At 40.5% G+C, this 16,833-nt stretch overlaps 1 protein-coding gene across 1 annotated transcript in view; it reads right to left on the bottom strand.

The window, feature by feature from the left end:
* Positions 1-5,111: 5,111 nt before the first annotated feature.
* ELAPOR1 (endosome-lysosome associated apoptosis and autophagy regulator 1) overlaps positions 5,112-16,833 on the bottom strand; it is a 101,497-nt gene continuing 89,775 nt past the window's right edge. The window contains exons 19-22 of the mRNA XM_073615961.1: positions 14,482-14,608; positions 10,108-10,286; positions 6,070-6,235; positions 5,112-5,955 (exon numbers count right to left, since the gene is read on the bottom strand). Coding sequence (XP_073472062.1) covers positions 5,890-5,955; positions 6,070-6,235; positions 10,108-10,286; positions 14,482-14,608 — 538 coding nt within the window. The 3' untranslated portion in view covers positions 5,112-5,889. The remainder of the gene's footprint in view (positions 5,956-6,069; positions 6,236-10,107; positions 10,287-14,481; positions 14,609-16,833) is intronic.

The following is a 16,833-nucleotide window of genomic DNA, read 5'->3' as shown; positions in this document are numbered from 1 at the left end:
CTATCGATGCCCCCCGCTGAGACCACCTCCTGTGGAAGGGAATTCCACATCCTTGCCGCTCTTACAGTAAAGAACCCTCTACGTAGTTTAAGGTTAAACCTCTTTTCTTCTAATTTTAATGAGTGGCTATGTGTCTTGTTAAACTCCCTTCCACAAAAAAGTATTATCTCTATGGTGGGGTCACCAGTATGGTATTTGTATATTGAATCATATCCCCTCTCAAACGTCTCTTCTCCAGAGAGAATAGGTTCAGCGCTCGCAACCTTTCTTCATAACTAATATCCTCCAGACCCTTCATTAGCTTTGTTGCCCTTCTTTGTACTCGCTCCATTTGTAGTACATCCTTCCTGAGGACTGGTGCCCAGAACTGGACAGCATATTTTAGGTGCGGCCAGACCAGAGTCTCATAGAGCGGGAGAATTATCGTTTTATCATTGGAGTTGATCCCCTTTTTAATGCATGCCAATATTCTGTTTGCTTTGGTAGCAGCAGCTTGGCATTGCATGCCATTGCTGAGCCTATGATCTACTAGGACCCCAAGGTCCATTTCCATCCTAGAATTCCCCCAGAGGTTCTCCCCCCAGTGTATAGATTGCATTCGTATTTTTGCCACCCAAATGCATTATTTTACATTTTTCTACATTAAACCTCATTTGCGGAAAAGTTATTGCCCTGCAAATAATAAGTAAAAAAAATTTAGTACGGGTAACAACAATTCCTTACTAGGGATGAGCCCGATGTTCGAGTCGAACGTTAGTTTGACTCAAACATTAGGTGTTCGCTGAACAGCGAACAATATGCAGCATTCGTAGCAAATTCGAAAGCTGCGGAACACCATTAAAGTCTATGGGACACTAGCATAAAAAAAAACAAAAGTGCTAATTTTGAAGGCTTATATGCAAAAAGTTTTAAAAACTTCTGTTTTTTCAGGAGCAGTGGATTTTAATAATGCTTAAAGTGAAACAATAAAAATGAAATATTCCTTTAAAATATGGTGCCTGGGGGGTGTGCTTAGTATGCTTGTAAAGCGCATCTTTCCTGTGTTTAGAACAGTACCACAGGAAAATGACATTTCTAAAGGGAATAAAAGTCATTCAAAACTGCTCGCGGCTGTAATTTATTGCCGGGTTCCAGCAATATAGATAAAAATTTACAAAAACGGCATGGGTTGACCCCCACCTCCCTCCAAAGTCAATTACCAGGACCTTTGGGTCTGGTATGGATAATAAGGGAAACCCCGCACAAAAAAAAAGGTGTAGGGGTACCCCTCAAAATCCATACCAGACCCTTATCCGAGCATGCAACCTGGCAGGCCGCAGGAAATGGGGGGGCGAGAAAGCACCCCCCCTCCTGAACCGTACCAGGCCACATGCCCTCAACATGGGGAGCATGCTGTGGGGTCCCCCCCAAAACACCTTGTACCAGTGTTGATGGGGACAAGAGCCTCTTCCCCACAACCCTTGCCCGATGGTTGTAGGGGTCTGTGGGCTTATCGGAATCTGGAAGCCCCCTTTAACAAGGGGACCCCCAGATCCCGCCCCCCCATGTTAATGGGTATCGGGTATATTGTACCCCTACACATCCACCAAGAAAAGTATCAAAATGGTAAAAATGACAGTAGACAATTTGGGACAAGTCCTTTTTTTTTTTTTAATGTCCCGCGATGTCCATTCATCCTCAATCACAGCGTCCGCGGACTAAGAAAAAAAAACGGAAAAAACTCCGCCTCCATGGGAGGCTCCCGGTTGACAGCTGACAATGCAGAAAGCCTGCAGTTATATAGCTGAGGGCGGGGCCACCCGGTGACGTAAACGGTGGCCCTGCCTCATGTGATGTCATGTAATGTCAGAGGGGGCAGGGTCACACGTTTACGTCACCAGGTGGCCCTGCCCTCAAGCTATATAACAGCTGTCAATGCAGAAAGCCTGCAGTCAGCGGGAGCCTCCCATGGAGGTGGAGTTTTTTCAGGTTTTTTTTTTCCTCGGTCCTTGGGACGCTATGATCGAAGATGAATGGACATCATGGGACTTTGTCTAATTGTCCAAATTGTCTAATGTCATTTTTACCATTTTGATACTTTTTTTAGTGAATATGTAGGGGTACAATGTACCCAATACCCATTAACATAGGGGTGGCTGGGATCTGGGGGTCCCCTTGTTAAAGGGGGCTTCTAGGTTCCGATAAGCCCCCCTGCTCGGCAGACCCCCACAACATGGGGACAAGGTGTTTTGGGGGGACCCCAAAGCATGCTCTCCAAGTTGAGGGCATGTGGCCTGGTACGGTTCAGGAGGGCGGCGCTCTCTTGTGTCCCCCCCTTTCCTGGGGCCTGCCAGGTTGCATGCTCGGATAAGGGTCTGGTATGGATTTTGGGGGGACCCCTGTGCCATTTTTTTTACATTTTGGCTCGGGGTTCCCCTTAAAATCCATACCAGACCTGAAGGGCCTGGTATGGATTTTGGGGAGCCCCCCCCCCCACGAAATGTTTTAAAAATTTTGGTGTGATGTTCCCCTTAATATCCAAACCAGACCCAAAAGGGCCTGGTAATGGATTGGGGGGGGAGCCCATGCCATTTTTCAATGATTTTTATCTATAGTGCTGGGAGCCGACAATTCATTACAGCCGCAAGCAGTTTTAAATGACTTTTTTTCTTTTAGAAATGTAATTTTGCTGTGGTACTGTTCTAAACACAGGAAGGATGTGCTACTTTACCGGCATACTAGGGAGACCCCCCAGGCACGATATTTGAAGGAATATTTCATTTTTATTGTTTCACTTTAAGCATTATTAAAATCACCGCTCCTGAAAAAATGTCCATTTTAAAAAAACGTTATTTTGCTCTGATACATGTTCCCTGGGGCAGGACTGGTTCCCCAAAAACATTTTGTGGCAATAACTTGCATATAAGTCTTTAAAATTAGCACTTTTCGTACAAATGATTTGCCTGTTCGCAGGTTCTGGTGCGAACCGAACCGGGGAGTGGCTCATCCCTATTCCTTACTCAATCAAAAACAAAAACTGCTTTGGCTTTAAATATACTTTTATGAGAAAAAGTACTTTGTTTTACTTTCGTAGAATTCATTTTTCAACTGTACATTCAAGCTACTGGTTGTAGCATATGAGTTTTGTATAGCATGAGCCCATTTTTATTATTTTGTGTATCACTATAATTTTTTATTAAATTGTATCCAATGGTGAAGCACTTCCTTGGCACTGGATATGATATATATGTCATTAGACTATGTGGTGATAACAAGTTGTAGGTGGTAACTGCTTTCTTGTTTTTTTTTGTTTTGATATAGTGGTGTTGAGTAGAGTAGTGCAAGGTACCTATATTTATTTATTCTATATTTTTTTTATTATTTGAGAATATGTTGTAGCTTTAATAAGGAGGAGGTTTCATGTAGATGCAAGTGTTCATGTACTGCATATGATAACAAAAAAATTGGGCAAATGATGATCTTATGGGAGAGAAGGCAGAACCAATAGTTAACCAGAAGACAGAAAATTATTGTCTCTAATTTCCTTGAAAGCACATGAATATTCACCAAGGCTTTTTGAGGAATATTATAAATGAGACGTGAGAAAATTAGTATAAAGCAAATACATCATTGCACATTAAGAAAATCATACCGGCAGTTAAATTGTGATCATGTTGTAGGATGATTACTATCTCGGTATGGATGCCTTGCAAGGGATTGTACTCTATGGGGGTTATTTACGAAAAGGTAAATCCACTTTGCACTACAAGTGCAAAGTGCACTTGAAATTGCACTGAAAGTGCACATGGAAGTGCAGTCGCTGTAGATCCGAGGGGGACATGCATGGAAGATAAAAAACAACATTTTAGCTTGCACATGATTGGATAATAAAATCAGCAGAGCTTCCCCTCATTTCAGATCTACCCCTCATATTTACAGCGACTGCACTTCCAAGTGCATTTTCCGTGGAATTTCAAGTGCACTTTGCACTTGTAGTTTGCACTTGTAGTGCAAAGTGAATTTGCCTTTCTTAAATAACTCCCCTTGTCCCCTTGTCAGGAAACTCTGGATGAATATGTTCCATCACCCATCCATCAGTTAAAATCAAAGCATTGATGGGCCATGGAGGGCAAATATTCAAAACAAAAACACAATGAAAAGTAGCAAAGTTTTGAAAATGCTTAGTCAAAGTCCTGACATAAATTCAAATAGGAAGCTGTGGCATGACCTGAAACAATTAGTTTGTGTTAACTAATTTTAAATTAAAGCTGTCCTGCACCACCCCCTTTTTTTTTTTTGTGTTGCAAATTAAAAATATTTTCATAACGGGGCTTTTGCTTGTTTGCCCCTCAGGCAACTTATCTTTCATAATGTTTATTGGAGCCACCCTCCTAGTTCTATCTCTACTAGTGCTTTAACGTTGATTACTAGTTTGCTTGTCCTTTTCCAGATATGCTTTGTTGCTGTGCCTGTTTAACATAGTGCTCTATGCATTATACAAGACTTTTGGTTGTATTGGTAGTCTACTAGAAAGAAAATGAATGCAAAAAAAATAAAAAAAACACAAATCAGTTCTGCATAGGATAGTGGGCTAAAGTTTCTACAAAGTGATTTGAAAGAAAGATATTAGATGCTTGGTAGTGTTGTTTGCAAGCATTATTTGTTCACTTTGCTCCTTTTATTAAATGTTTGATTTTGATTGCAGACCTGGAAACTTTCAGTCTGAGAGAAAATACAGTAACAGAGGAAATCAGGAAGTATGAAAACTTAATTTCACTAGATTAATTGTGAATGGAAGGATCGTTGTTAGGGCCTGTGTCTACAGCTCTGCACTTGTGTCGATGGGCAAATGCAGATTGTTTTTGGCTACATTCAACTTACTGAGATCAGTTTCAGATACTTCGGAGATCATTTGGAGTACATTGCATTTGACCTCCTCATCTGCATTAGACCTCCTTGTAGGCTGCCTTACCCTGCTTTGGGCTGGGCTTTTGCATTCATATCGACTTGTTTGATGAGAACAGCAGTTTCAGTGCAAAAAAAATGGTATATGTAGTCAGCTTTAGGGTATTTATATAAAACCATGCGTGCCATACTAGCCTTTCCTTCAATGAACACAGCAGTCTGCTCAAGACGTTACCACAAAGCTTTTATCATCAAATTATATACAAAATGTCACTAAAGGCACCTTTATGCATACAAACTGATTCTTAAAAAATACAACAAACAATGTTATAGTTTCTTTGCTTATAAATCCTTCAGTGATGTTATTTACAGGAGGTGCACATGCCGCACACAAATATAATGTACAGGTTATTTCAAAATATTAAAACTTTTTTGCTTTTTAATTTTGGCAAAATATAAACCTTTACAGCTCCGTTTTTGGGGTATTTTTGTAAATATATACAAGTTTGAAGAATGCTAATGAAGTACACCTGTTATGAGAGAAATATGTGCCCTGCCATTGCTGGCCCCATGTGAAAATTCTAATTTCCTGGTTCAGAACTTCTGAGCCACGAACCCAGAAGAAGTTTAAGTAAAAGCCAAAGACTGAATCCCTTACCTCTAATCTTGCTCTAGGTCAGTGACTCAAAGTACTGAAGCCAGTGAATCAACATGACAGCCACACAATGGCATCCTACATATTTCCCCCATGGCAGGTACCCTTAATAAAAAGGCAAACTAAAAAAGGCAGCATTAAATATTAACTAAAAATCAACATAATTAGTGACAAAGGGCTGAAAGCATGTGCGATTCAAATGCGGTTGCTGCGAAGGTTTCAGTTGCCCCCTCATGTAAACCAAAAAAAAAAAAGAACTTGGCAAAAATGAACATGCAATAAAACAATGGATACAAAGGTTTGGACTGTGTATGCTGTTAAATTAAGTCAACAATGGTCAAAACTTTCAATCACATATCTGTATGATAACCGTCTGATGACTTTAAAGGTACAGAGTCAAATCCATCGGATGTTCTCTGAAATAAAAATAAACCATCATAAATACCTAAGGGTCTTCTAGTTTGAAGGGGAGAAATAAAGACAGAGACAGTAGGAGGAGGACTATAAGAGATCATAGAAAAAACATGCACCTTCTTAGACAGCGACATAAACTTGCGCAGTATGGAATGACGATTATTAAATATGAGTTCATCCTCAGCATCCTCCCCCTCCATTATGGCACAGCTGTCAGCTGCTGGTAGCTCTCCATCCTTTGTTGGGGCATTCATCATCAGCCGTGAATACTTGTACTCCAAGCTTGGCAACAAGAGAAAAAAAAAAACTCTTTATGATAATGTAAGAGAAGATTTGAAATGAAGGCCCTCTGAGTTGATGTCTATCCTTTTTCCATTTTATCAGTGAGTACTCTATGGCAAGTTTTTCATTATAATGCACACACTTATTACAATAGTTTAATGGTGACCTACAGTGTATATAATTCTATTATTTTCAATGGTACTTCAGAAGGTAAGAGATAAACACAATGGTGGGTAATACAGATATTTTAAATATAACCAACAGCAATTACTTGTGGTTGTTCTGCAAAAACATATACAGCAACAACAAGATACACTTAGACCATATGATCTTGCAATTCAGGTAAAAGGGGTAGAAAAACACAAGGTAAGGGATTAAATAAACTGTATAAATTGTAGCAATTGAAGGGGAGGCAGAGGCAGTAGCAAACCGGAAAATTTGGGGTCAGATTGCATGCTTGAATGAAAGGATGATTTTTAAGGGTGAATTTAATGGATTCATAAACTGAAGAGTGCTGAACTGTGGTCAAAAGGGAAGGATAGGTCATTTCTGGAGTAAAAGTTTGCACTTGGTAGACGTGATTGAATCTGGGAAAAGGCAGGAAAATGTATGGATTTCCAGACTGGAGCAACTTTGAAGGGTCATCGAGGTTCAAACCTAAAGACCAACTCTAGTTTTCCCATGCACTTCCCTTTGTTTTTTTTTTTATTATTTTAAAATGTTTCTGTGAGTGTTCAATCCAGTTGTGTGATGTCACAAGTGCTCTTTTTCTCCTGTCTTCTGTGATTGGTTGGTTCTGAATGTTGCAGGGAATGCTGACACGCCATTATATGGTGTCATTCTCTGCAACCTTGTTCTTTGAACCCAGGGTGACCGAATGACGGGGTGGGTCTTCGATGCCCTGGGTTGGACACAAATGGCATTAAGCGCCGGCACCACTCGGTGCAGCATTCAGCCCTGGGCTGAGTGCTGTAACTTTCACTCCTAGGTGTACTTAAACACAGGAAGGGATGCACTGCAGCGAGACAAGCCCCGTGTGCAAGGGGCCTAAGATGTTATTAAAAATAATTTTTATTTCTTTACCATTTGTCCACTTTTTATTAATTTAGTTTAGTGGTGGATCAAAAAATACACACACTTTAAAAAAAAAGCTTCCATTTAATTTGTGAATAACTTTACCATGCTTTATGCCGGAAAAAATAATTTATGTGCATTAAAAAAAAAGTGACAAATCACAGAATTCTGTGATTAATAAAGTTACAAGCAGCATTAATTCCCAGATAGAGAAACCCATTTTGATTATTACAATTTTAGCAAAAATCTGGCAAGGTTTCATAATGCTCATGACTAAATCACATGGGTTAATACCAAAACCACAGCAGTAGTAAAATTGCGCTTGCTCCAAAATGGTAAGCCGCTAACACCGCAAACAGAATAATTGCCAAATCAATCAATAGTAACCAAAACGTGTAGCGCTAACTGAAAATTATACCCTCAAATTAATAAGGTGAAGAGCTAATGCTCTAAATACAATTTGACTAGAAAAGAAAGAAGAACACAGAAAAAATGTCCATCACTGGAAAAAATTTGTGAAATATAAATAAATAAATATAAATAAAAGTCCGTGTACATAAAGACTCTACTTATCACCACTTGTGAGATGTATAAAGTACCATCACCAGCATATAATCATAAAAGTCTTAAAAAGATAATGCACAGCTGGTTCCTAAGTAGTCCCATGTATATATGTTGAATAGTGCGTGGAAGGACCAACTCTGTAACTTCACACCACAGTGTCCTAAAAGATGTGCACTTCCCTCAACCGATGAAAATGGGGGCTTACCGGAGGGTTTGAACCCAAAACAGTGTATACTGTGAGGGTCAAACCGGCTTTTATTGCTCACTGGCAATGGGAGGAAGACCTTGACAGCCTGAAGATGAAGAGATCACAGGGGGCCTCAAAGATGTATCCTCTCCAAATGAAACCATGGATCTCCCCACATGTGGCTCATACAGGATAGAAAAAAGGGCCACATAGTGTGATACCGTAAAACAACATATTTTATTGTAAAAAAGAAATACACTTACATTATAGATGATAAAAAAGCGCTTGTACATAAAAAGGCGGCAGTGGAGTCCTCCCGACGCGTTTCGTCTAACAAGACTTCGTCCAGGGTTTCATTTGGAGAGGATACATCTTTGAGGCCCCCTGTGATCCCTTCATCTTCAGGCTGTCAAGGTCTTCCTCCCATTGCTAGTGAGCAATAAAAGCCGGTTTGACCCTCACAGTATACACTGTTTTGGGTTCAAACCCTCCGGTAAGCCCCCATTTTCATCGGTTGAGGGAAGTGCACATCTTTTAGGACACTGTGGTGTGAAGTTACAGAGTTGGTCCTTCCACGCACTATTCAACATATATACGTGGGACTACTTAGGAACCAGCTGTGCATTATCTTTTTAAGACTTTTATGATTATATGCTGGTGATGGTACTTTATACATCACTCACAAGTGGTGATAAGTAGAGTCTCTATGTACACGGACTTTTATTTATATTTATTTATTTATATTTCACAAATTTTTTCCAGTGATGGACATTTTTTCTGTGTTCTTCTTTCTTTTCTAGTCAAATTGTATTTAGAGCATTAGCTCTTCACCTTATTAATTTGAGGGTATAATTTTCAGTTAGCGCTACACATTTTGGTTACTATTAAATCACATGGGTTAAACCATATCCAACCCCCAGTTCTTTCTAGTTGTCCATGGAGAAAACAGTGGAAACCCTAGCACCAAGAGACATTGGGGGTTATTTACTAAAGGAAAGTCCACTTTGCACTTGGAAGTGCAGTCGCTGTAGATTTGAGGGGGACATGCAAGGAAAATAAAAAAACAGCATTTTAGCTTGTACATGATTGGATGATAAAATCAGCAGAGCTTCCCTTCATTTCAGATCTACCCTTTAGATTTACAGAGACTGCACTTCCAAGTGCACTTGTAGTGCAAAGTGGATTTGCCTTTCGTAAATAACCCCCATTGGATGTCATTCCTGGCAGGGCCGCTGTGCTTACAAGCACAGTCCATCTTGGCTTGGTAGGCAAGGACACTTGATATTAATATTCACTGCTACAATGAGCATCAAGGATTTGGCCGTCTTATTTGCCATGACAGCTCAGACCACAAAACTGGATGAATGCAGAGAATGACAAAAATCTCCACATTTGTATTTCAAGCCATTTGCCAGGGGTTCTATTTTGAGTATTGTTGTTATTTTTATAGCAACTGCTAGAGCAGGGGCCATTTATACCACACCTCGCTGCAATGCATGTGTTTTCAAGTTTTGAAGCACATTGTGACGTGCTGCATTAGGCAGCCTATTCAAAAATTGAATGGGCTGCAATGCACTTACATATGCATAAAGCAGTGTAGACTGTATTTTTTCCTCAGCACTCTGGACAGGACACAGGTGGGGTTATTTACGAAAGGCAAATCCACTTTGCACTGCAAGTGCACTAAAAGTGCACTTGGAAGTCGAGTCGCTGTAGATATGAGGGGGACATGCAAGAAAAATAAAAAACAGTATTTTAGCTTGTACATGATTGGATGATAAAATCAGCAGATCTTCCCCTCGGATCTACATCGACTGCACTTCCAAGTGTATTGGTAGTGCAAAGTGGATTTGCCTTTCGTAAATAACCTCCAGTGTGTTGTGGGGCACTTAAGTACCATTGAAAATGAATAGGTAAAAGCAGGTTTCTGCAATGCAGTGGTGTGAATAAACCCTAAAGAGCATGTGTAGCAAAAAAACAAAAAAAAAACAAAAACACTAAACAAACTTTAAAAAGAATGGTAAGTATGTTAACGGCAAATTCTTACTTTCGATTCTTGCTCCAAAAGTAAGCAGTAAGTGCTGTGAGTATCAGTGCAGAGCAAATACCACCAGTCACTCCCACTTTCAGCCAGAAATCTTCGGTCTTACAAATACTGACAGTCGATTCTGGAAGCTTCACACCACCGACACACAGCCGTGGCATATGCCACAATGCAGTTGTCCTCTGAAAAATAAAACATTATTGTAAAGTTGTTAGTGGACATTTATATACCGTGTGCTCACTGTAGCATATGTTACCAACCCTTTTAATAATTTATTAGTCAGTTTTAGATCCATTTTTCCCCAGAGCCTTAAACAATGTACCCAGATCCATATGGTTTTTTTTTTTGCATTCTTTTTATTCCAATACTTAGGGGTGCAGAAAACATCACCAAAATGAGACAGAGAGCATAGACATCCATAAGCCACTTGAAGACAGGTAACGTTACAAGTAAAACGCAATTAACATATCTAATAAGAATGGCGTCGGTACAAGGTAAAGCACAGAAAGTTCTGGCAAAAAAAGTGCACTTGAATTATCCAATCGAGGAAGAGAGGGAAACGCAACAAAATTGATAAATCATACACATAAATTATGTAGTACTCTTGCTTCATTGAAATGCAAGAAACAGGCATAAACAGTTCCCAGAACTACAGAATTCATGTTCCAATGCCTGTGGATATGTGCTAAACATAATCCATATAATGGGCAAAAAGGGGATGTAGACCTGTCAGTATATGGGACTAAGTGCTTTAAACTGGTTGTAAAGCTTCAGGGTTTTTTTTACCTAATACATTTTCTGCACTGAGGTTAAAAAAAAAAACATTTACCTGCAGCTCCCCCCAGCCCCCCTAAATACTTACTTGAGCCTGATTCAGTGAGGGCAGCGGAAGCCATTGGCTCCTGCGGCTGTCATTCAAATTCAGGGACGATGGTACAGAGCCAAGCTGCACTGTGTGTGTGTCAATAGATCAAGCCCACACTTGTGTTACCATAGGAAGCACCTTCCTATGGTGGCACACGGAGACGAGGAGGAGCCCAAAGCACTGGCGGAGGATCCCAGAAGAAGAGGTTTGAGGCCGTTCTATGCAAAACCATTGCACAGAGCGGGTAAGTATATCATGTTATTTTTTTAAAAAGAGAACCTTTACAATCAATTATAAATAGAAAAATAGAGCAAAATTACATGATAGACACAGATAGAAAAGAAAGGCACAAAGAGATGAAGCGAAGCAGAAAGAACAGCACATCAAGCAGAAGGACGGCACGTCAAACCCTAATCTGGGGGGGGGGGGGGAGGGAGGGAAGAGTTGGCAAGGGGAAAGGTAAGAACCCAAGGAGTCAGTCAACCCCAGAGAAATTGCTTGAACTCAGAATGAATATGCATTCCAGTAAAGCCATATTTTACCGCGATGTTCCTCCCTGTCATGTAACTTACTGGTGAGTTCCTCTATATGTAGAATTCTATGTAACCATGGTTGAATCAAAGAGGAAGTGTAGACTTCCAGTTTTCCGGGATGCAAGAACAGGCAGCATTAAATAAGTGATGTATGACAGATTTTTTTGTAAGCTTTCAAAAGGATGTTATTATGGTGTGAAAAAATTAAGAAAGGGAGTCTGGGACTACCTGCTCTGTAAATGTTTGAATTATATTGCACACCCATGTTCAAAAGGGTTGGATAACCGGACAGGACCAAAAAATATGGAGCAGAACCCCCGGGTGACCCTTGACACCTCCAACAGGTCGCTGGCGTAGATGGGTACATTGCGTGAAGTTTGTATCCTAATTCTTGATACCTATTATTTATAGATGATTTGTAGGATAATAAAGTATTTTGGAATGTTCTACAGGTGTCAGTGTAAGTTGGAGGTCAGGAGTAGCTGATAAGCCCAGATAAAAAGTATGACATCTACAGATTAAGTGCTTTTTGATTTTTGATAACGTAGAATTAAAATTCTTGCAATATATTAGGGACAGTTCTAGCAGGGTGGCCCAGGAAAAAAGTAGGTTATCGACATAAGCCGAGACCTTATGTTCTTTTTGTCCCACCATGATCCAGGAGATGTCCCTGTTTGTCCAGGTAGACTTTACCCAAGGTTCCAAGGTTAATAAAAAAATTAAGGGACAACCCTGATGCATACCATTATATATGCTGAAAGGCATAGGCAAAGTCCCATAAATTTTAACCTGTACCCATGGTGCCGAGTAAAGTACACCCACTCATTTTCTCATACGTGGGCCCAGGTCAATAAATTGATTAATTGGATGGATGAAAATTCAGTTGACTGTGTCTACATAGTTTACATAGTTAGTCAGGTTGAAAAAAAAGACACAAGTCCATCCAGTTCAACCATAAAAAAATAAATAAAATAAAAAATATCATACAATCCAATATACCCAATTCTATAACCACAGTTGATCCAGAGGGAGGCAAAAAACCGCAGCAGAGCATGCTTTAATTTGCTACAGCAGGGGAAAAAATTCCTTCCTGATCCCCCAGGAAGCAATCGGATTTTCCCTGGATCAACTTTACCTATAAATGTTAGTATCCAGTTATATTATGTCAAAAGCCTTTTTACATAGTTACATAGTAGGTGAGGTTGAAAAAAGACACAAGTCCATCAAGTCCAACCTATGTGTGTGATTATGTGTCAGTATTACATTACATATCCCTGTATATTGCGGTCATTCAGGTGATTATCTAATAGTTTCTTGAAGCTATCAATGCTCCCCGCTGAGACCACCGCCTGTGGAAGGGAATTCCACATCCTTGCCGCTCTTACCGTAAAGAACCCTCTACGTAGTTTAAGGTTAAACCTCTTTTCTTCTAATTGTAATGAGTGGCCACGAGTCTTATTAAACTCTCTTCTGCGAAAAAGTTTTATCCCTATTGTGGGGTCACCAGTACAGTATTTGTAAACTGAAATCATATCCCCTCTCAAGCGTCTCTTCTCCAGAGAGAATAAGTTCAGTGCTCGCAACCTTTCCTCATAACTAAGATCCTCCAGACCCTTTATTAGCTTTGTTGCCCTTCTTTGTACTCGCTCAATTTCCAGTACGTCCCTCCTGAGGACTGGTGCCCAGAACTGGACAGCATACTCCAGGTGCGGCCGGACCAGAGTCTTGTAGAGCGGGAGAATTATCGTTTTATCTCTGCAGTTGATCCCCCTTTTAATGCATGCCAATATTCTGTTTGCTTTATTAGCAGCAGCTTGGCATTGCATGCCATTGCTGAGCCTATCATCCACTAGGACCCCCAGGTCCTTTTCCATCCTAGATTCCCCCAGAGGTTCTCCCCCCAGTGTTTAGATTGCATTCATATTTCTGCCACCCAAATGCATTATTTTACATTTTTCTACATTGAACCTCATTTGCCATGTAGTCGCCCACCCCATTAATTTGTTCAGGTCTTTTTGCAAGATTTCCACATCCTGCGGAGAAGTTATTGCCCTGCTTAGCTTAGTATCGTCTGCAAATACAGAGATTGAACTGTTTATCCCATCCTCCAGGTCGTTTATGAACAAATTAAATAGGATTGGTCCGAGCACAGAACCCTGGGGAACCCCACTACCCACCCCTGACCATTCTGAGTACTCCCCATTTATCACCACCCTCTGAACACGCCCTTGTAGCCAGTTTTCAATCCATGTACTCACCCTATGGTCCATGCCAACGCACCTTATTTTGTACAGTAAACGTTTATGAGGAACTGTGTCAAATGCTTTCGCAAAATCCAGATACACCACGTCTACGGGCCTTCCTTTATCTAGATGGCAACTCACCTCCTCATAGAAGGTTAATAGATTGGTTTGGCAAGAACGATTCTTCATGAATCCATGCTGATTACTGCTAGCTAAAATCTTGTATATAGTCCCTTATCATCCCCTCCAAGAGTTTACATACTATTGATGTTAGGCTAACTGGTCTGTAATTCCCAGGGATGTTTTTTTGGGCCCTTTTTAAATATTGGTGCTACATTGGCTTTTCTCCAATCAGCTGGTACCATTCCAGTCAATAGGCTGTCTGTAAAAATATACTACTCCTAATAAGATGAGATCAGACCTATTATTTAAATAAAATAAAAAAATCAAAGACTGAGGAGACATTGAAAACAAAAAAATATATAACTTTAGTATAGTTCTCTCTTCCCACTATAATTCTGATCGATCAATAGATCAAAGAGTGGCCATGCTCAGCTTAATAACAGCAAGCAGTTTGTTTGATTCAAATTCGCTTGCAACAAATTGGAACACAATTTATACATCTGTAATGAATAGCTTTCACAAATAAGAGAATGCTAACTACATATAAAATGTTTTATTGTGTAAAGGTATTTAAAAAAATCTACATAATTAAAAAGAGTTTATAATGACACACCTGGATTCCATGTTGACACACACTTGTGATGATGTGGTAATCATTGACAGTACAAAGAGGACACGCCTTTTCTGTCTCCCACAGAAAATGAAATACACAGCCATCACAAGTTCCCTCTGGGCAGTGCCTGTAAGACAAAATTAGTGTTATGTCAGATCCATTAGCTATATCTTCACATAAAAGATGCTCTTCAGTCTGTAGCAAAAAAAATTTAAAAAGTCAACAGCTACAAATACTGTAACTGCTAACCTTTATTATAGGGAATTTTACCTCTCCGGGGATCCAGTGCGATCCTCTCCTGACCCGGTTCTTCGCCGGTCTTCGGGTCCCCGACACTGGCATGTCTAGTGTGGAAAGCCAGCTGTGACTCCTTGTGGCTTCACAGCCAGCTTCCCCATACATGTGCGAGTAGTGCTGAACTTTGTGAATGGTCCTGCAGCCTCTTGGGACCTGTGTCCGAGGAGGTTGCAGACAGGGAGGGGGGACAACGTCAGGTAGAATCACTTAGGTAATTCCAGCTGAAGTGAGAGCAGGTACCTGCCAAAACTAGGTACCTGCTCCCCACCACCAAAAAATAAATAAATAAATAAAATGAACCTCCAATATTGTTAGAGGCGAGGGGAAGATTCTTTAAAACAGAACTTCCATTGAGGGTGAAGTTCCGCTTTAAGCAATACTCTAAAAAAAATTTAAAAATTAATAAATATAATTAGTACAAACACCAACTTCAAGTATGTTATTTATTGCATACTTACATTGGTCCAGCTTGGTAGCAGTGTAGGTATGCATATCTCACACCTGTTGGACCTCAGGGAAGCAGACCATCCCTGCAGTAATTGGTATTACTACAGTGATAGCAGAATCTTGGTCCTGTGACAAGCAATTTCCCATGTGCACACTGACCACATTTGCTTTTCTGGCACTGCCACCATTCACAGAATGCCATATAATGTTTTCAGTGAATACAAGGCGTTCTCTGATTGGAATCAGTAGAGGGGAGGGGCAGTGATGTCACAATGCATTTCTAACTATATTGAGCTAAAGATATTTTAGGTAAAATATGCAGTATGTGTATATTCATGACACTCACTAACTGGCTTTAATAAGCTCTGAAACACATTCAACATTGCAGAACAAGTTCAGATGAAAGACTAAATGAGATTCTCCACAGATAAGCAGTGAAGAGATTGTTAAATTTTTAATAGGGAAAATAAATATACCCTATTTATCCTAATTTAGCTGACACAATATCTGTCTGGGAATTAGCGGGGAGAGGGCGTGTTTTTAGATCTTTTCTCTTTTTTTTCATGGTGGGAAATGCTGTTGGAGGTGAAGGAGGGGGTGCTAAGCAGAAGGGATAGGTTTGTGACAAGGGGTAGGATAGGTACAAGGAGAAGGGAAGGTAGGAATGAGAACTGGAATGAGGTTGTAAGGTGAGCGATGGCCAGATGGTGTAAGGTATGGGAAGTGGGGAAAGAAAAGTATATGAATGGCCCAGGGGCATAAGCAGGAAAGGGGGGGAGTAGATGAACAGGGGTCAGTGTATCCCTCAGATGGTCACTGAGTGTACTGCAGAAAGTTCAGGGGTCTCCATAAAGGAGGGCCTTGTCTTCCTTCAAAATCGTGGAGTCAGGTTTGCTTTGGGAGAGAGACTGAGGTCCTCCACCTGCCTGTTATCCTGCCCCCTACAGATCCACACGGATATTGAGGGTGGGAAATTTCTTGGAGATTGGTCCAGTAGGGTCTACGATTCAGGCAGGACCAGAAAACATGGATAATCAAGACCTTGTCATTACTGCAATGCCAGCATCTGTCAGTAACCTCTGGCTAGTTCTGTGCCATCTGAACAGGGTTTTGAAGTTAGGTTCTTAAAAAACCATGTGCTGACAGAATTTCACTGTAAAGTGAACTATTTTTTAGCATTGTTCTGGCATATGGCTGTTTGCAGGACTTTGTTTGAAGTTTGGGATGAATTGACCCACCTTTGGTTGGAAAAGACATTTGTAGAAGTTGGGCAGGGTGTGTTGGAGCAGGCCCAGGTGAGTGCATAATGTTTCAAAGTTGGTAAGGAATTTTGAAAATGACATGGAAGATGGTGGGGAGCAGAGAAACTGTCTGAGTTGTACAGCTTTCCATAAGTCTTGGTTGGAGGACATCATCAGGGAGTTAATAGAGGGCCACTGTTCAGACAATGTGAAATGGAAGGCTTGGAAAAAAGACCTTTCATTTAGTCCAGTACAAACTCAGGATTACAGTGTACTAGATATAGAGGTGAGTGGGTAGGGAGATAGGTTGCGTTTCTGGAAAGCCTGAGAGCAGCCCTACATGGGGGGTTATTGGATGTCATTTCAG

The sequence above is a fragment of the Aquarana catesbeiana genome, linkage group LG02 (genome assembly GCF_042186555.1).
Source record: "Aquarana catesbeiana isolate 2022-GZ linkage group LG02, ASM4218655v1, whole genome shotgun sequence".
Classification (NCBI taxonomy): domain Eukaryota; kingdom Metazoa; phylum Chordata; class Amphibia; order Anura; family Ranidae; genus Aquarana; species Aquarana catesbeiana.
The sequence above is the reverse complement of the archived record's forward strand: the minus strand, read 5'-3'. Positions and strand labels throughout refer to the sequence as shown.